We start from the raw sequence: 19,921 nt of genomic DNA, 5'->3' as shown, positions 1-19,921 counted from the left end.
AGTGAGAGGCCCGCGTACCACCAAAAAAAAAAAAAAAAAAAAACTTAACCAAGGAATAAGCTGAATCTAAATTACTAATGTGAAAACATATCTATAATATATAGTTCAATTTAAAAAGCAAATGGAGGACTTCCCGGGTGGCGTAGTGGTTAAGAATCCGCCTGCCAATGCAGGGGACACGGGTTCCAGCCTTGGTCCGGGAAGATCCCACATGCCGCGGAGCAACGAAGCCTGTGTGCCACAACTACTGAGCCTGTACTCTAGAGCCCACGTGCCACAACTACTGAGCCCACGTGCCACAACTACTGAAGCCCGTGTGCCTACAGCCCGTGCTCTGCAACAAGAGAAGCCACCGCAATGAGAAGCACACACCACAATGAAGAGTAGCCCCCGCTCGCCGCTACTAGAGAAAGCCCACACGCAGCAACGAAGACCCAACACAGCCAGATAATAATAATAATAATAATAATAATAATAATAATAATAATAATAAAAACCAAAGATAAGCAGTAGCTTCTAGCATTCACACAAAAAAAGTTGTTTAAAAAAAAAAAGCAAACAGACATGGCTATAATTTTACATCATTGCCCTTAAAAAAGAAAAAAAAAAAGACAAAGCTAAACCAGTCTGTTAGCAGTGCTTGTGACTACTGCTGTTGGGATGAGATGGAGTACACGGTGAGAAATAGGGACCTTTATTTTTTGCTTTACACATATTTCTATTCTTTTTTTTTTAACCAATCAGCATTACTACTTTTAAAAGTTTTTGGCGGGGGGGGGGGGGGTGTTTAAAGGCATTTTTTTAAAAGAGAGGAAAGCACATGCAGAACCTGGGAGGGAGAAGGTCCAGCCACTGGCGCTCTCTGCTCCACCTTATAGGACCCAGTCCTGCAGGACACCGCTCCCCTGTTCTCGAGCCCCCGGTCCCCTGGGGCTGGGCCACGGGGCAGACCTGCCGAACCCTACCTACAACTATGAATTGTATTCTCACTGGACTCATGGTAGGGACTTAGGAAACACATATAGTCTCTCAATTACCCTATCTTTGCAGATTAAAGCTGGAAGGGACCTTAGAGGTCACCTCACCCGGCGTGACAGCACAAGGAGATGCGTCCAGGGTCAGAAAGCGGAAAGGTACAGGAGGAAAGGAGAAGAACAGAGATGACCCAATCCCCACTCATGGGTCATGCAAAACTCAGGAGGGCATTTTAACAGTGGGTTCTGGAAATGCCACCTCTCCTACCTCCCAGTCCAGCCCCCCAACCAGGAGGGCACACTGCTCACCTCCCTAGACAGCCCCTCACACTGGAGACCTCCCCCCAAACAGCAGCCCTGCAGCCAAGATCCTGAGCACTACCATCATCTCCAACATGCCTCTCCGGGCCCTGGGGAGAACCAGGCTGGGCCCCTGGGCCCCCGGGCCCCCAGGCTCCCAAGCGCTGCGTTTCCCGGCCGCATCCCAACTGTCCAGCCCCTGGCTCACAACCCAGACCCTGCCTGAGCATGGCCAACCTTCTCCACCGATGCACTGGACTGCAGCAATAGCTTCTTGTGGAATTCCCCTTTTCTCCTTTCAGCCTCTCTGAAAACTGACGGTCTGCCATGGGGTGATCTTGACCGACTGAGGCTGCTGGCGCTGAGAGGTTTCTGAAAAGCAAAATGGGCCTCCCAGGTCAGCATGAGAAGGTCTCTGGGGAACAGAGACAGAGGCAGATGAAAGAGCAAACGCCCCAGCCCCACTCAGTAGATACACCCTCCTGTGAAAGGTACTGTGAAAGCTGGGTGTCTAAAGGATCCTGGACGTAAAGACACTCTGATGCTGGGGAGTCTCCATTTTAAGTAACTGGCAGCTTCTGCTCTCAGGGTAGAGACTGGAGTTGTCCTTTGAGGAAGGCCCCTTCTTTGTCCTGGAAGAGAGAGTCTGGCTAGAGGTGAGGATAAAGGGGTGTGTATCCCCCTTGCTCTAGACGATGTGAATGCGGTGGTGCAACCCTGACACTTTGAGGATGGTATGAGAGCCTCAGAGCGACAGACATATGTGCATCTCACAGCAGAACTGTGTCCGGCAGGTCGTGTGGGTCTAGGTGTGGACTGCCCTATGCCGTACAAGCATCATGTGCCTGGGGAAGGTGGGGTTTCTCATTCAAGCCCGGCTCCCCGGAATGGGAATCAGACTTCGGTTGCTGAGACAATCTGACTGGTCTCTCAAGCCTCTCACGAGAGATCACTGTTTTCGCTGCTGAGGGTCAGAGGCCAAAGCACCCTGTGTGAGGAGAGAGGGTAGCTCCCCTGCTCTTCCTCCGTACTCCCCCCAAAACAGGACCGTCAGTCGAGCCTGCAAAGATTAATCCGGGGCAGAGGCCAGGGCTCAGAATGGGAGGGAAGTGGTTGCTGCATCTGGGCCTCAGGCCCCTGGAGCCTGTTCTCGGGGGTGAGACGGCTTGTTGGACAGGCTGCCTGGGCGACAGGAGCCCGAGGGTGGAGAAGAGCTTTGAGCCCCAGCCGTAGGTTCTCTGGCTGGTGTTCCCTCTGGTCCCGCACCCGAGTCAGCAGACGCTGGGTCGGTACTGGCCGTGCTCCGGGAGGGGACAGGGCCCAGGCTCGAGGCAGCGGTGGGCCTAACTGGGGAGGGACCCCTGGCCAAGGCACCTCCTCGGGTGGTGGGGGGTTGGCGGCGGCCACCTGCAGGGGTGCTGGCCCCGCCGACTCCTTGTCTCTAGGGCGTTTCATCACTGGGGTTGTGGACATTAGATTCCGCCGCAGGTTGGGGTTGGCCATGGCCCTGGAGCTGGGGCCCGGGGGCTGCGTGTGCAGTTTGTGTGCCCACTTCTGCTGCTCGGCGCAGGGCTTACTGGGCCTGTGGCTCTCAATTGTGGTGCAGTCATCCGCGTCCTGCACCTGTGCCGGGGAGGGAACTGCCCTGAGGCGCTGCCGAGCACATCCCGGAGGGGAGGGAGGCCTCCCCACCCAATGCCAACACCACAGGGCCCTCCAGGAGCCCCGGGGGTTTGTTTCCCAGAAGCCCTGTACCCTTAATGGCATCGAACCAGAGCTTAGAAGCCTGTCCCCGAGCCACCATTCATGCCCTGAGCATCCACGGGCAAGAGATGGTGCCCATGAGGGACTCCGTCTCCCCATCTGTAAAGTGAACAGTGCTTTCCAAGTATTTTTGAGGTATTTTTTAATCTGAAGGGAAACTCCAAAGTGTAAAATAAATAAAAAGCTGAAGTGCTCTGGAGAAGCCGCTGTAATAGCCTCCAAGCATCTCTCCACAACATGTTTGGAAAACTACTGGACAGGGTGACCCCGAAAGCCCCTTCCGGCTTTAATCTGCAAAGATATGGTCATTCAGAGACTGTATGGCTTCCTAAGTCCTACCAAGAGTGCAGTGAGACCAGAGCAGTAAGCTGTAGTAGCGATGGGTCAGAAGTGAGCCACCTTCAAGGAGACAGTAATCTCGGGAGAACAGGACTAGCACCACCAGGCTCTGGAGTCAGACTGCCTGGATTTGGATCTATTACTTCTTGGCTGTGTGACCTTAGGCGAGATGCTTAACCTCTCTGTGCCTCAGTTTCCTCATATGTCAAATGAGGATAATTATAATAACTACCACCTACGTCCCTAGCTCCCAACCTCCTCCAGAACAAGTCACCATCATTCCCTCCACTTTCCAGGGTGTCCCCTACCCACCCCCAAGCCCTACGTGGTTCTGGCCCTCAGCTGAGAGAGAAGGAAGAGGACAGCTTGTTGCTGTTGACCTTACCCTCTTGGGCAGCGAGGGCAAGGGGCTCTGAGAGGCGTTGAAATGGAGGATGGGCCTGAACATGCTGATGTTCCAGAAGAGGATGTCCCCATTGTAGGAGGAGGTCCCAAGGAACTGGTTCTGGTAGCTGGCCATGCTTAGGACATCCTCCGTGTGGAAGGTCTGCCAGTGGTAGCACAAGAGCACCGGCTTCGTCTTGTGGAACCTGCACACATGGCCAGAGGCAGAAGGGCTGAGAGCTCAGCCTTACTGGTCTCCTGGCAGACCGTCATGGCCTCTAGGATTTGGAGCGCTGACCCAGAGGAGGACACTCCAGAGGAGGTGTAGATCAGGGCTGAAGCTCTGCCCTGCTGACTGCATTTACTAAGCACCTACTATGTGCCTGCTATAAAGGCCCGGTCCTAGGGGCTTTATATACACTAATCTTACAGATTTGCCCCATTCAGACACCTGAGTAAGGATTCAGGTTGAAAGAAGGGAAATCATGGCCCTAGAAGGGCCCTCTGAAGAGGCAGGGACCCTGCACATGCTGTTCCCTCTGCCTGGAACGTCCCTCCTGTCCCTAGCCCCTCACTGCTTCACTGAGACCCCTCCTGCTCACTCTTCAGATCCCACTCCACCCATGACATCCTCAGCTGACCCTTTTCTGACGGCCCCTGAGACTAGATCAGATTTCTGTCCCCTCCCCATAGAAACCTGTACTTTTTTTTTTTTTTCATAGCACTCAACAGACTATCACAAATGAAGTTATTTGATTAGTGTCTGCCTCCCCCTGGGAGCTCCAGGAGGATGAAGACTCCATATTCTTGCTTATACCCGTCACCAGCACCTAGTACAAAGCCTAGAACATATTGGCTGCATGGAGTGATGAATAAATGGACAGATGAGTGGGTGAAGCAATAGACATCACCCAGCACTAATTTCCTGCTTGGTGTTCCAACTACCAGCAAAGCTAGGAATGGAGGAACCCACCTGAAGTCAAGAGAGAACAGTTAGCTGCCCTCACCTCCCATGTGCACCCTGGCTACTCACGTGAAATAAGTGATTCTCTTACTCCATCCAGTCATGTACAACACTTTGTTCATATGGACAATCCCACTAATCTGTTGAAGATGAAAGAAGATAGAACTCTAAGGTACCTCAGAGGAAATGGCTCCAGGCCCCAAATGTCTTCCTAATTATACCAAGCAAGAAATCAAAACTCCCCATAATGATGAGAATTCCCTAGAGGTGATACCACCGTATTTTTTTCAGAGTGCTCTCACATCCCATTATCCATTTGATGGACTTAGAGGGGGCAGATTGGGTAGGTATCCATGTCCATCTTATAGGGGGATAGCAGGGAAACAGACAAGTGACTTGGCTAAGGTCAAACGACTGAGTGATAGGATCTGGACCAGTCCTCTAAATCCCCGGCTTCTTGGCCAAGTGCTCCTTCTGAGTTGGTTAAAGGACTGTGTCACAGGGGTTACTAATGGGCTCAAGTCCCAGAGTGGGACTGCTGGCTTTGCACTTTGCCACACCCACAGACCATCCCTATAACCCTGGCAGTCATTTCCCAAACAGGGGTACGGGCGGCTCTGAATCATGTGACCCCACTGCTAGCAATGCCATCCAAAGCTCTAAGATGTAGGGTAAGAAGTGCTAACACACCAAAAGAGCAAGAGTAGCTAACACTTGTAGAACACCTATGAAGGACAGGCCCTGTTACCTGTCTTCATTTTTTGCATAAGGACACAAAGGGTCAGGCAGGCACGAGGCCAGGCAGTCTGTGTGCACAGCCTTTCAGAGAGGCATGGACAATAGCATGTCCCAGGGTCACAGGAGCTGTGAGGGGCCCCCAGGCCCCAGCTGATGGACCAGACTGACCTCCATCTGGTCTGGGTTGGGGAAGGTCAGCAGGCATTTACCAATGCTGTAGTTCCACATCTTCATGGTGCCATCACGCAAACCCGTGAGCAGGCACGCCTCTGACTCATCCAGGGACATGGCGGTCAGCTCCACGTGCTGGTCACCGGTCACGGAGAACTCCATCATCCTCTTGCCCGTCACGACCTCCCACACGCTCACCACGCTGCTCAGGCAGCCGCTCACCACCTGTGGGGGAGCACACAGCCAGGGCTCCTGGAGAAGAGAGGGTCCCCACTCCCAAGGGCAGCCTCCAGCTGGTGTGACTGTGGGTAGCTCAGCTGCCACTCTGTGTACCGAGAAGACAGGCGCTCTGGGCCCTCCTGCTGCGGGATAAGCCACTCTTGAAAACAGGCTTTCCTCGGCCCTGAGGCCCACGGCAGTGCAAACAGGCACAGTTTTTTCAGAAGGAACCAGTCTGGTGAAATCCCCTTTAACTCAGAAATGGCATTTATCAGAATCTATCCAGAGAAAATAATCTCTAATTCAGAAAAAAAATTTACTGCAAAGTCATTAATCATGGGGGATAGAAAAAAAAAAACAGGAAATACACTAACTGTCCCCTAAGTAGGGAAATGTTGAGTAAAGGTTCGTCACTCCACCTAAGGCGACATTACAACTATTACAATGAAACAGTAACAGGTGAGCCTACTTCAGACCAACCTTCCTGATGAGAACATCTAGAAAAGCTGGGGAAGGGGGATTTTTTTTGAAACTGCTGGAAGGCACTGAAGAGCCCTAAGGTATGAGGAGTGGTGGTGCCAGGGGTCCGAATGAGAGGGAAACCCAAAGAGGTGAGCTCTGGCCTCGCGTAGCCAAGGCCACGCTGCAGCAGACTCAGCGGGGCCAGGAAAGGGGTCCCAGTGGCAGTGGGCAGAGGGCCCAGGAGCCCTTTCTGTCCCCACACTTCAGAATCCACGTTCCCAGTTGCCCTGCCCAATGCAGAGATCTCTACTCAGGACCAGGGGGCTGTCCACAGCCTGGGCCTCCCTCCCCTCCCACGATGGACAACGCTGAACCAGGGCTTCCCTGGAAATGGCCCCCAGGAGCAGCACCCACACCCACCTGGGGAGCCTCGAAGAGCAGCTCACACCTTGTGTTCCATCTCACACTGTATAAAGAAGGCTGCCTGTCCAGAACTGACCTGGGGCGGTAGCCAGGGGTGCACAGGGTCACAGCAGTTTGGTGACCCGCTGACCACGTGGTGGAGCTCCTATCTTACCCGGGGTGACCCCTCTGCAGGGCTGCTGCTCGCCCACCTCCCACTGCCCTGCACCACCACCCAAGCTATGAGCGTCCTGCCCCACCCCACCCCCTGCTGGCCTCAGAGACGAGCTGCTGCCCACTTACCTGCTTGAAAACCTTGCTGTAGAGGATGGCGCACAGGGGCGTGCTGTAGGTCGTGGTCTTCTCCTCTGCTCTCCCAGGCCCCTGCGCCTCCAAGTACCCTTTTAGGATGCCAGTCTACAGGTGAGGAGGGGCAGACAGTTGGGCCTGCCCTCAGTGACTGGCCCCAGGGAGAAGCGTCCAGTAAACTGAGACATCAAGATATCCTCAACTACACACAGGCCTGCTGATAGCTCACCCCTACTCCATGGCCCCCACTTCCTGAGATGAGGGCTCCCAAAGCCTCGTGTTCTCACAAGACCAAAATCCAAGTCCAAGGTCCCTTTTATAACTTCTGAAAAGCATAAAGCCTCCATCTGGTGTCCCCTCATCCAGGAAGCCTTCCCTGACTACCTCTGCCTCAGGCTAGGCTAAGGATCCTTTCTCTGTGCTCGATGAAGCACCTAGCACACATCTCCATCATAACACACAGCATTTTCTACTCAAATTATGTGTTCTCCTACTACCCCATAAGTTCCTTGAGGGATGGGACAGTGCCTAATTAATATATTCTCTGCTCCTGACAAAGAGCAGAGGGCTGATAATGTGTGATGATTTGAAATGAACTTCAAAGGTCTATTTAATTCAACAAATGCTGGCAGCCAGTCTGACACTCAGCAGAGACGAAGGAACCCACCAACTCCCTTCTCAAGAAAAACCTGCCACCTGGGACAGCCAGCCAACGTGTGTGTCACCTGGCCAACAGAGGGAAGGAGGTCTCAGTGGGGCTTCCCCTTCCTCTCAGCCACAAATGACACCCCACCGCCCTTTCTAGATAGAACCTCCCCCTCTACTGGCTGCTGATTGTCCTTGCAGTCCCCTCAGCTCCCATCTTGTCACAGGTCCCCCTGTCACCCTGGACGGTCAGCACCTTGTGCTTCTCCCAGGCTGTCCTGTCCTCCAGAGTCAGGACAGAACTCACATGGGCACCGGCTAAGTCATGGCTCATAGACGGTGCTCACGCCAGGTCCCTCCAGGCTCTCTCCTTCAGAAGGGCTGCTCGGGTGTGGGCCCCGCCCTCCTGGGGTTCACGATTCGGCAGGAAGGACAGGCGTGTAACCACGACAGGACAGAGTTATAAGGGCCGTGATCAAGGGGAGGCAAGGGAGCTTGGAGCAGTGGGGGCGGGCGGGGGTCTCCTAAGCCAGCCCGGGCCTCAAGGTGGGCTTCGAGAAGGAGAGTCTGGAAGATACACAGGTCAGGAGGACAGCAGAGTAGAGGGTGACCACTGAGGGCCTAGACACAGTCCCCCAGGAAATCCCAGGAGACGAGAGCTTTGAGGACCAGGCCACAGAGTCTGGCAGCTTTGTCCTCATGGCACGAAGCAGTCTCAGGACGGACAGGATGTGACCACCCCTCAGTGTCCCATGGGACTGCAGACCGCGGCCGCAGCCCTTCTCCTCTGGGTGCAGCCATGGTCCCACGTCCCTCCCGTGCAGCGCTCACTGAATAGGTGCTACAGATGAGGCTGTCGTCATCCTTGTGGAAGTATGCGCTGGTGATGGGGCAGTGTCCCAGGGCAAAATGCTTCCTGCAGAAGGACTGGAGGCATTCATAGTCCTGCATGTCCCACACGCGAATATTCTGCGGGGGTGAGAAACAGGCAAAGAGGGCAAGAGTGGGTTCTCGGGGATGCAGCTGGCACCTGAGGCCTTGGGGTTCTCCTGGGAGCGGGGCCAGGGCACCCAGTGCAAGCACTTCCAAGACACACCCACCACACTAAGTGACTGCCATGGATCACAACCCTATGACAGAGACACTGTGCTTATGCTCAAATGAGGAAACCAAGGCACGCCCCCCCCAGCCTCCCCCAGGGCCTCCACCCTGCTTGAGCAGCTGCTGCTCATCGGCTGAGGATGAAGACCTCACAAGGCAGCACTTGCCCCTGCAGACCCTCACTAGCTCCCACCCCAGCCTCCCTCGAGTAAAGCCAGGCAGGGCACAGAAAGAGCTGCCAACATCGTTGCCCAAAAGGCTTGCCTGTCCCCCTCAAGTTCCTCCCAGGTTGAGGAAGTGTTCCCAGAGGGGCCCCGTGGACGTCCCTCCTGGACACTCCTCACTCGGGGCATCGGCAGCAAGCTGGACACGGCATGGGCTTGGAGTCCACAGACTCCCGTCCACACCGTGGCTGTGCCCATCGCTGCCCATGAAGGTTTGGGCAAGTCTATTTCTGTCCCCGACCCCTCCAGCCTCAGAGCCTTCATCAGAGGTGACGATGCCCAGCTCCCAGCGCTGCCAGGAGAATTCCAGACAGTAGCGAGTGTGGGGATGTGTGGGCAGCGTGGCCTGGTGAACCAGGGCCCTGCCAGCTCCTGATCTACTGAGTCCCAGAAGACACAAACTTGTCCCCTGAAGGAGGGCACCTGGAACCATTGGCCTGCATCCCCCAGCAGGTGGGGAGAGACCCTAAACCCATAGCTCAGAGGAGCAGAATAACGGGCCTGATCAGGGGAACCCCGGGCATTTGAAAAAGGTCTAGTCAGGCCCTGCAGCCAGGGCAGCCAAGCAGTGGTCACTGGGAGAGTTGAGAGAAGCAAGTTCGGGTCTGTGGGGAGGGAAAAGCTCACATCTGTTGTACACCTACTATGCGCCAAACATTTCTCTGCTCTTTTACCAGCAGCTCTTCTCTAAACCACTCAACACCCATTCTCTGGATGAGGAGACTGAGACCCTGTAAAGGGAAGGGCGTGCCCAGCTCTGGTGGGCTAGTCAGAGCTGGGCTCAGGTCCCTATGGGGGTGGTCAGAGACCCACGGCCCCCTCATGGTGCCACCTGGGGTACCTCCCTCTAGGCCTCAGGCCAGGGTGGGACCATGGACAGGGAGGCCACATCATTGCCCTGGGCCTCAGGCTCCTGCCAACTGCCAGCCAGCTCCCTGGCTGGCTGAACTCGATCATTATCCCTGGGCCAGCATCTCTGCTGGGGAACAGGAGCTAGTGGCGGGCGTCAGGGCCAAGCTCCCTGAGGACACCTTGTCCTTGGAGATGCTGAGGAGGATGCTGCTGTGCTTGCTGTTCACGAGAATGTGTGTCACCGAGGTCTGATGCCCCTTCATCAGCCACACAGGCTTTTTCGAGAAGAAGGGGTTCCACAGGCAGATAAGGGGGTCATGGCCACCAGGCACTGGAGTTGAAAACCGGGTATCAGCCACTGGGGGCCTGTGCTGGGACCTCGTCCTGCGCCAGGACTCCAGCCAGGCTCGGCAGATGGGGAGCATTGCTATGAGCCATCCCTCTGCCCCTCCCGCCCCGCCCCCTCCGCCACCATATCACCACTCCACCCCAGGTGCCCAGGAGCGGGGACCAGAGTGGCCGGCAGCAGACGCTGCAGGGCCTCCGCCTCCGCTCTGATGGGCCCCACCTCCCCAGCAGCCCTCACCCTAGTTCTGCCAGACCAGCAGCCTCACGTGATACAAACGTTACTTACCCAGGACATTCTTTTCTGGGCAGTAATCAAAGCAAAGAGTCTCTTTTCTTAAATTCAGCACTGAAAACCTACAACAGCACAGGGGGAAGGCTGGGACCGGAGGCCTCCGGAGAGCCTCTGAGGCTGGGGTGTGGAGAAGGAGCTAGAGGCAAGGCCGCTGGGAGGCCAGGGAGAAGTCACCACGTCTCCACCCAAGGAGAGGAGCGGCCCCCAGAACCCTGCCCTGGGCTCACCCTGCCCCCAATGCAGGGCCAGCACTGCCAGCAGAGCGGCAGCCCCCCCTCGGCCCAAAACCAGCAGTGCCTGGAGGAGACGCCCACCTCTCGCCTGCACGTGAAGGTGAAAGCAGCCCCGAAGCAGGAGCAACTCCTCCAGCTGTGCCATGCTCGCCTCGCTCCAAAGGCAAACTTAACTCGGTCTGCACCTTCACTATACCGGGACGGGTGTCCTCCCACCCATGACACAGACCAAAAGGTGGAAGGGGGTCCCCCAAAGGCTAGGGGAAGAGAACAAAGTGTCCCAGCTATGTGCTGGTCCCTGTGCTGGGTGCCATCTTGTGAGTCACCTGCACCCCTCACACAACCCTGAAGACTGTCATCAGCCCTGTGCCGTGATGAGGACACAGAAGGAAATTAAGGAGCTTGCCCAAGGTCCCATGGCTGGCAAGGCGGGGGGGGGGGGGGTCAGTGTTCAGACCCAGGGTGGTCGTGACAGGGAGAGGCAGCAGGCTCAGGAACCAGAGCTCCAGGACAGGAAGCGGTGTGGCAGGGCTGGAGGCCCAGGGGATGGGAGTTGGGGAGCCAGGAGGCCGTCGGGGTGCTCAGGAGGGCCAGGGGACCCAGGCAGGGCTTCTGGGAAGGTCAGGCCCAGCAGCCCTCACAGGCCCCAGAGCCCTGGGAGCTCTGTGCCTTGCGTGTGCTATTCCCTCATATCCACACATCCTGCCCCGCCAGCTCTTTCCACTCAAACTCTCCCTTCAAAACTCAACTCCAAGGCCTCTAATGCAGCATGCTCTCCACTGAACTTGCCCCTGAACTGCACCTCTGCTACTCCCCAGGGAACTAAGCCTGGTTATCACCCTAGAGGCTCGCTCTCCTGTGCTCCCATTATTCATCTGGGCCCCAAATCCTCTTTGTTCACGTCCCACCACAGCCCAGGGCCCCTTCGTTTCTGCATCAGCCTCCCAGGAGGGCCTCTTAACCTCCCGCCTTGCTCCCACTCCCCTATGCTCCCCACTCCACAGCCAGAAGGATTCCTCTAAAAGTCAAAACTTCACCAAAAAACCCTAGTCAGGGAACTAAGATCCCGCATGACGCGCAGTGCAGCCAAAAGAAAAAAGAAAATTAGAAAACTTCAAGAAGAGCATATCAAATACCTGTATCGTCAAACCAGATAAGTCTCTCTCCATGTTTATGTGTGCAAAGAAATATTTTGGAAGAACAGTCACAAAACATTACTAGAAATCATTTCAGGCTGATTCACCCATTTATTCAACAAAGATTTCCTGGCTCCTATGCCCTTCCAGGATGACCAGAGGCACAGACAGGATGCCCCTGCCTTCACTGGAGCTTTTCTTCTAGAGGAAAACAGCCTGAGCAAGTAAAGGAACAGAGGAACAGGGAGACGGACATGTGCACATCATGGCAAGTCCTGCAGGGAAATAAGCAGGTGGCTTTGACAGGACGGCTGGCTGGAGGAGACCAGGTCTCTGCACAGATGGCTGCTGTGCAGAGAAGGGACTGGAACATCAGAGGGGATGCAGGGAAGAAGTCTACAAGGCCACTCGAGAGGCAGAATTTGGGTTGGCAGTGCCAGGCCCCACCTGCAGAGGCTACGCCCCAAGAGGGCATCACCAGAACAAGAAACCAGCCAGCAGTCAATGGTGCCACCTGCTGGCCAGTGTGTGTACTGCATCCAGACAAGAAGGAAGGGGGTGTGTGCTCATGTGTGTAACTACATTCTGCAACCCACCCCTAAAATATATCTCAAATCCCTCCGTCTCCACTCCAGGCAGACTCCAGACCACCATCACATGTAGTCTGGATTATTACAATGGCATCCTCACTGGTGTCCCCATCTCCCCTCCTGCCCACATACGTACATTCCACTTGCAACACAGCGGCCAGAAGGATGCTCCCACACACCTGACCACACCATTCCTCAGCTCATTACCATCCTAGAACCTTGTCTATATCTGATTTCAAATAATCACAAAAAGATATTTTTGAGACACTTGGGTAAAGATTAACTTGGACTAATACTAGTGATATTAAAGCATTATACTATTTCTCTACTTTTGTGTGTGTTTAAAAATCTTTCACAATAAAAATGTTTAAAAAACAAAACAAACAAAAAAACAGGCAGAGAGGAGCAATGCAAAGGCTTGGGGGCAGGAACATGTGTGAGCCACAAGGGGGCCCCGTGTGGCTGGAGTGGGAAGGTGGCAGGCAGACCAAGGAGCCTGTCATAGCCTCCTGCCCTTGAGACCCAATAAAACAAGAAGCTGAAAGAAAGACATAACACAGACATGAGGTAATACTCCCACCAAAGCAGAGAGATGGACCTCAGCAAACCAGCTCCAAGCAAAATCCCACCACACCGCCCTACTCAAAGCACAAAACCCAAGACAGAAGATTCCCCACAGCCACAGGCATACACTCCCCTCCTCCAACCTGCAGTTAGTTCCAGGACTTGGGAATTGGATAAGGGAACAGGGAGGAAAGCCCACAGGATTCTGGCTTTATTTATAGTGCTTGAATTTTTTACATATGTACATATACCTGTGTGACTAACAGCTGAGTTGTTTTTTTTTCTTTTTTTTTGGCTGCATCCCTCATCATGCGTGGTCTTAGCTCCCTGACCAGGGATTGAACCCTCGAGCCCAGCAGTGAAAGTGCAGAGTCCTAACCACTGGACCACCAGGGAATTCCCAACACTTGATTTTAAAAAATAAAAAAGACAGAAGAGGAAAAGATGCCCCCTGGGGTAGAGGAATCTAGAATGAAGGAAATAGATTAGAACCATCTCCGAAGAATTAATGTGGCCAACTAGTGAACACATGCCATGTACAACACTCACTCATGTAAGCCCTGAGGTAAGTGAAGGGCTATTATCACCCCCTTTTACAGACAAGAAAACTGAGGCTCACAGAGGTGAAGCAACTCACATTCATTCCTTCATTCAGAAAACATTTTTCTGACTGTATCCTTACACTATGGGCCAGCTTCTGTGCTGAGTTTTGTGTAAATTGGTGGATAACAGAGGCCTCATATTTTTGCTGCTGGTGGCAATGCCAGAATGATTAAAACCAGATTCCATATAAGTCCTCATCACAGGGGAAAAAATGCGCAACTGTGTGTGGTGATAGATGTTAACTAGACTTGTGATCATTTCACAATATATACAAACATCGAATCGTTATGTTATACATCTTAATATAAACTTAATATGTCAATTTTCAAAACTGACAACCTCAATTTAAAAAAATACAGACTCCAGAGCCCATATTCTAACCACCACGCCTCACTGTTGGCCCACAGGACACACAGCGCTTCCTTGGACCCAGCATGATCCACAGGACACTGTATTACTGCCCACAGGAGATGCCACTGTCCCAGAGGCAGGTCACCTCTCAGGAGGGACGGCCACCTGTGGCTGAAGTGAAGCCAAAGTCCCGGAGTCACTATCACCACCCACCGCCTCCCAGCCCCACCACCTCTGCCTGGAGACAGGTGCTCCTTACTTTAGGCTCTCTGGGACTTTGGGCGGCAATATGGTCAGCACCAGAGAGGACTTGTCGATGGCTGAACAGGAAGCCACCAGGTTCAGCTGGGGGATGAACTTGACCTGTTGACACCAGTTGGGGTGGAGAGCCTGGGAAGAGAGCAGTGGTGGTGGGAGACCCAACCCAAGGACGGTCATCCAGGCCCAGCTGCCAGAGCGTGGCAGGTGTTGGGGGCTGGAGGGGCCAGGAGATCCCCAAGTCTAGTGCCCCTCTAGTTATCACAGCTCTGACAAAGTGCTCCAGCCCCACAGTCCTAGCCCAGGTCATGTCATCAGGGGTGTGTGGCCATCATTTATCAGTGGAACAGGTTAAAAGCACTGAAATCTGCTGTCAGGTGAACCCTCGCCTATAAGTTAGAGGACAGGCAAGGTCTGGCCCATACTAATACCATTGTCTGTGGCCCCATGCCAAGGTGGGAGGAAGGATGGATCCAAGTCCGCCTAGTCCACAGTCGCTATCATCCACGGGGCGCCCACCATGGGTGAGCCTGCGCTTCCCGGCCCCACCGCTGGCCTTCGTGTTTGTCGGGAAGTGGTTTGCAGTGAGCGAAGATGTTATCTGGTGCAACTTGGGCGAGACTGGGACTTCCCTGAGACTGGGACTTCCCTGGTGGTCCAGTGGTTAAGACTCCACGCTCCCACTGCCAGGGCCCGGGTTCAATCCCTGGTCAGGGAACTAAGATCCCGCAAGTCGCATGGTGCAGTGAAAAAAAAATAAAGGCTGGAACCCACAGGTCAAGGGCATGGCCTGGCTGGACAGGCTCCGTGTTCTGGCCCAGTGCTTGGCCTCCCAATCCGGAGATTTTCCTCTCCAAGACAAGAATGGAGGCGAGGTGAGCTGGGTTTTGCATGAGCTGTTTCACCAAGTGTCTGTCATGGTGAAGACTGGAGGATGATTTGATCACCAATGGCCAATGACATAATCAATCATGCCTGTGTAATGAAGCCTCCATAACAACCCAAAAGGATGGGGCTCTGAGAGCTTCTGGGCTGGAGAACACGTGGAGGTGCAGGGAGAGTGGAGACTGGACAGGGCATGGAAGCTCCGTGCCTCTTCCACATACCGTGCCCTCCTCATCTCTTCCATCTGGCTGTTCCTAAGTTATATTCTTTTCTAATAAACCAGTGATCTAGTAAAGTAAGACGTTTCTCTGAGTTCTGAGCTGTTCTAGCAAATTAATCGAACCCAAGGAGGGGGTCGTGGAAACCTCTGATTAATGCCAGTGGGTCAGAAGCACAGGTAACGACCTGAACTGGGGATTGGCATCTGAAGGGGAGGGCAGTCTTGTGGGACCCTTAAACTGCAGGATCTGACGCTATCTTGGGGTAGACAGTGTCAGAATTGAGTTGAATTGTAGGACACCCAGCTCATGTCAGAGAAACGCTTGGAGATGTGGGAAAAAAACACACGCTGTAATGGGTGTCAGAATCCTCTAAGCACTGCAAGTGAAGGGATGAAGGCAGAGGCTGATGGAGCAGGGCTGCTCTAGGCTGGCTGGTTAGGGACCCAAGGGAAGTAGAGGGGGGCGTACAGTATGTGGGGGGAGAGCACAGCAGCCTGAAGGAACGGCGTGTGTCAAGGCCCTGAGGTGGGAAAGGGCTTCGTGTTCAGAGAACAGCCAGGTTGCTGGCGTCTCTGTGTCAGAGTAAGGAGGAGAAAGGTAGAAAGCAAGACTGGGAACAAGCCAGGGGCCAGGTCCGCTCGTGTCCTGATGGTCGTGGGGAGCACTTGAGATTTTGTGCAAGACAAGAGAGCTACTGGGGGATTTTGAGCAGAGGAGTGACATGACTGTATTTCTAGCTCAGGATTCCTGAGGCTGCTGAATGGAGAAGGCACTGCATAGAGAAAGGACGCGGGGAAACGGCGAGAAGCCGCTGCAGCCACCCAGGAGAGCTGGTGCCTGAGTAATGAAGGCAGTGAGAGAGACCAGTCACACCTGGGATGGTCTGGATTCTGCAGAAAGAGCGGATGGGATCCAGCAGCTGCCTCCACCCCATCCCCAGAGACCAAGCCCCAAGGCCAGAGACCGAAGGGCAGATCCACCTGCTGCATTTTTGTTTTTTTTACCTGTGTACAGCTAATTACCATGGTTACAGCCAAGGAAAGATCCCACTTACCCTCAGCCGGTAACTTCTATACATAGGGGACTTCTCATTTAAGAGCTTCCGTGTGGAAACATTGGTCCAGTGATCTGATAGGGGAGAAAATCAAGGCCCATGTCACCAGCTCTCCTCATCTGTAGAACAAGCAAGACCTCAGAAGACCCCTTGAGTTGGTTTGCAACTCCCATGCACCCCCATAGGCTTTCCCATCCAAACATTCACTCAAGCCTCCCTGTGTCCTGGTAAGTTCAGTGGGGTGAACTCAGCACCCAGAAAACAGACCAGGGTCAATAAACACTGCCGCCCAGAGTCCCCCTGCCAGCTCCTAGCAGAGCTGGAACCAGATTTCGGGGCTCCTCATTCTCCCCAACTGGTTGAGTCTCCATTAGGGAGCTCCGACTCTGCTGGAGTGGAGAATGAACTGAGATCCTGGGCTCTTATTCATTCTGAAAATAATCATTTGGGAGTTTGCCATCATGCTTCAAACTACTGAATACACGTCCCCCTTGTCTGGCAAATACAAGTTCCAAGAAGGAGAAGTTGCACGCATGCGTCGTAAAGCAAGCGTGTCTGGCTGGAGCAAGCGCAGTAAGCACAGCCTTGCCCTCCCACTTTTCTCTCCTTCCACCTTCTAACAAATTCATGAACTGACTGTGCTCATCCCCATGTGAATAAGGGAACTGAGGCACAGAGAGGTTAAGCAACTGGATCTAGGTCATACAGAGCTGGTCTGTCCAGCCCCTCCCAAGTCAACACGCTGCTGGGCCCCCCTTCCTGTTTGTCCCCAGCCTTCAGTCAGCATGTGGCATGGAAGGACTCCCATCCAACACTCTAGCCTCATCTGCCTCCCCTCAAATTTCCTGTCCACCACTTGGCTCAAAGACCACCACCTCCTGTGCCAATTCCCAGGGTGGCACAGAGCGACCATGCTGGGTTGGGTCAGGGCAGGTCGGGCACCAGGGGCAGAGGCTGACGAGACAGGACACAGCAGGGTGCCAGCCCCCTGCTGCGTCCGGGGCAGGATCCGTCTTCTGTCCGGCCAGTGGCGGATGCTGCCCCAACAAGCTGCGCAGGAGGTGTCACTGAGGCTTGGGGGCCCCTGGAGCCCCTGCTCAGAAATTCTGGCTAGAAGCCCAAGTGGCCGTTCTGGAGTCCGAGGAGTCAGTGTCCCTGAGGGCTGGGGCCCCCTCCAGATGGATGCGCAGCAGCCGGGAGGCCTGACACTGCGGGTCGAAGGCTCGATCCCGGGCAGGGTCCAGTTCAGATACGTCCCAGACAGCCCCAGGCCCCGAGGCCTCGGGATCTTGTGCTCCTAGGCAGAGCAGCCCCAGACAGCATCCTCCAGCATTCAGTCAGTTTGGGATACAGCCTAGCAAGTGGTTCAAGTGCAGGCTCTGGCGCAGACTGCCTGCCTCAGATCTCAGCCACGCTTAGCCACTGTGGGGCCAGTGTAAGCGCTTCGCCCCCTAAACCCCCTGCTCCTCCTCCCTTAACAGGCTGTGACGACAGCAGCCCCTCCTGGCAGCAGGCGGGAACTGCAGGAGGTGACTGCCCAAAGCGCTCAGCACCCAAGGGTTCCGCAACTGTCCCTGTGCTGATTCATGCTGCTCGTGTGGAGTTGGGCCTTCGACCAGGCGCTGCAAAGCCCACCTCTGGGCAGCCTCTCCGCCCCACCCCACCACCCACCCACAGGCAGCTCCCAGCCAAGGAGAGCAGAACCCTCCTCACGCCATGGAGGAAGCTAGCGCCACTTCCCCAGGGCCCAGAGCAGGTCACATAGCTGCCACAGGTTCTTTCTTGCTGGGATGAGGAGGGTCCTGAAGCACCCCCACCTCCGCCCCGGCCCTCACGTGCACAACTTCCCACCTCCAGAGAGATTGCCCATCTCCCCAGCCCCGTCCCGTGTCCCGCTGTCACGCCATCACCCCATCTCCCACAGGCGGCTCTGAGCTGAGCATGTGGGTGCACCGCCTTCCCAGGGGCTCTTGAGCCGGGAAGCAGGGAGGGGAAAGAGCTCCCATGGCAGGACCATCTCCCCCCACTCCCCACATCTCCGCTACCCCATCTGGAGGCCCTGGGGAGGATTCGAGGGTTGAACAGCCCATTGGTCACATCGTTGGAGGTGAAGACGATGACACTGCCTTTGGTGTCCCCATAGCAGAACACAGCCCTGTGATAGTCAGACCTGGGAAAAGAGGGAGACAGAAGAGGCCACGGAGCCGGCTGGGTGTGTCCAGTGCAACCCTCCACCCCTCCCCGGTCTCTGAGGCCCTCCTCCACCTTGGGGGCGAGGGCAGATCCCACACAACTTTCCAGCCTTGACCTCAACAGCTGACAAACGTGGGCCCAGCCGCCCAGATCCAGACCGTTGGTGAACCAGGTCCAAGAGAAATCAGCACTTTTTTTAACCAGAACAAATGAATCCCTGGTCCTTCAGCTGCTCTTTGTCAAGTCACCCTACTGATGGACCATGATGTTCCCAGAGACACAGCGGACAGGCCGGGTTGATGGCTGACTTGGTGAAAGGAAGAGGGGCCGACAACAACTCTGAGGTCTGAGTGACCATGAAAGGGGACCCAAGAGAGAAGCTTTCTGGGGATCCCAGCCCCACTGCTGCCAAGCCCCTGCACCGGTCTCCAGGAGACTCACCAGTAGTTCAAGGTCAGGACGCAGCTGTCCAGATCAATGAAGGTGAAGGCCCGGACATATTTACGGTTACTGATATCAAAGAACTCTGGGGAAGAGACAGAAGGGGAGGCACACATGAACCCAAACCCACGTCCCAGGCCTCAGGAGTCTCTGGTGACAGTGAGAAGCCTCACTACTCACCACCCAGCAATACTCCCAGGGGACTCTAATTCATGCTCACAGTTGGCTGGGTGACAGGCCTCTCCAAGCGCAAATGCATGGCTTCCAGTGGCCAGGCACCGGCCTGGGGAGCCTCGGGGACTCACCTATCTTCTGGTCGGTCGACGCAATCGCAACCAGGTTCATGTTGTGTAGACACACCATGTCGATGACCCACATCTGCTGGCTGTGGAGCGGATGGATCTGGTAAAGCTGCCAGAGGGAGAGCAGAAGAGACCTGGGCTGGGGAGGCTCCCCGGGAGAGCACGCCAGGAGCACAGCCTCCCCGCAAACCCTCTCCTGCCACCCAAGGCACTGGAGCCAGGCACAGACCTGGTGTGGAGCCCAGCCTTACCACCAACTACCAATGGTGGGGTCTTGGATAAACTCCCTGACCTCTCTGAGTCTCAGTTTCCATATCTGTAAAATGGGCTTAAAGAACACTCATCCTCACAACCCTTTAGGGAGTTTGACAAGCTCATCAAGTTTTAAATGTGCATAGTTTGTGATCCCAGGATCCATTCCAAGAGGCATCTACAGATGTGTTTGCAGGTACTCACAGAGAAGTGTAAGCAGGAACGGGCACTGCTGCCCAGCTACAACAGCAACAGGCCAGAGTCTGCCTGGAAATGACGCCTTACAAACCCACACCACCGATCACTGCCCGGACATTAAGAACGAGGGAGCTGTGTACATACAATGCAGA

General features: G+C 54.8%; 1 protein-coding gene across 1 annotated transcript in view; it reads right to left on the bottom strand.

Moving 5' to 3' along the window:
* The window catches only part of EFCAB8 (EF-hand calcium binding domain 8), a gene marked incomplete at both ends in the record, with an annotated part of 35,865 nt that overhangs the window by 1,662 nt on the left and 14,282 nt on the right, over positions 1–19,921 (bottom strand). The window contains 14 exons of the mRNA XM_079719083.1: positions 1,622–1,689; positions 2,392–2,897; positions 3,763–3,967; positions 4,795–4,865; positions 5,632–5,859; positions 7,021–7,134; positions 8,503–8,640; positions 10,028–10,179; positions 10,483–10,550; positions 14,225–14,355; positions 16,384–16,457; positions 18,429–18,553; positions 19,018–19,102; positions 19,323–19,428. Of these exons, the coding sequence (XP_079575209.1) occupies positions 1,622–1,689; positions 2,392–2,897; positions 3,763–3,967; positions 4,795–4,865; positions 5,632–5,859; positions 7,021–7,134; positions 8,503–8,640; positions 10,028–10,179; positions 10,483–10,550; positions 14,225–14,355; positions 16,384–16,457; positions 18,429–18,553; positions 19,018–19,102; positions 19,323–19,428 (2,071 nt within the window). The remainder of the gene's footprint in view (positions 1–1,621; positions 1,690–2,391; positions 2,898–3,762; positions 3,968–4,794; positions 4,866–5,631; positions 5,860–7,020; positions 7,135–8,502; positions 8,641–10,027; positions 10,180–10,482; positions 10,551–14,224; positions 14,356–16,383; positions 16,458–18,428; positions 18,554–19,017; positions 19,103–19,322; positions 19,429–19,921) is intronic.

This window comes from Hyperoodon ampullatus (genome assembly GCF_949752795.1).
Source record: "Hyperoodon ampullatus genome assembly, chromosome: 14".
NCBI lineage: Eukaryota > Metazoa > Chordata > Mammalia > Artiodactyla > Ziphiidae > Hyperoodon > Hyperoodon ampullatus.
Note: the sequence above shows the minus strand (reverse complement) of the source record. Positions and strands in the feature narration are given on the sequence as shown.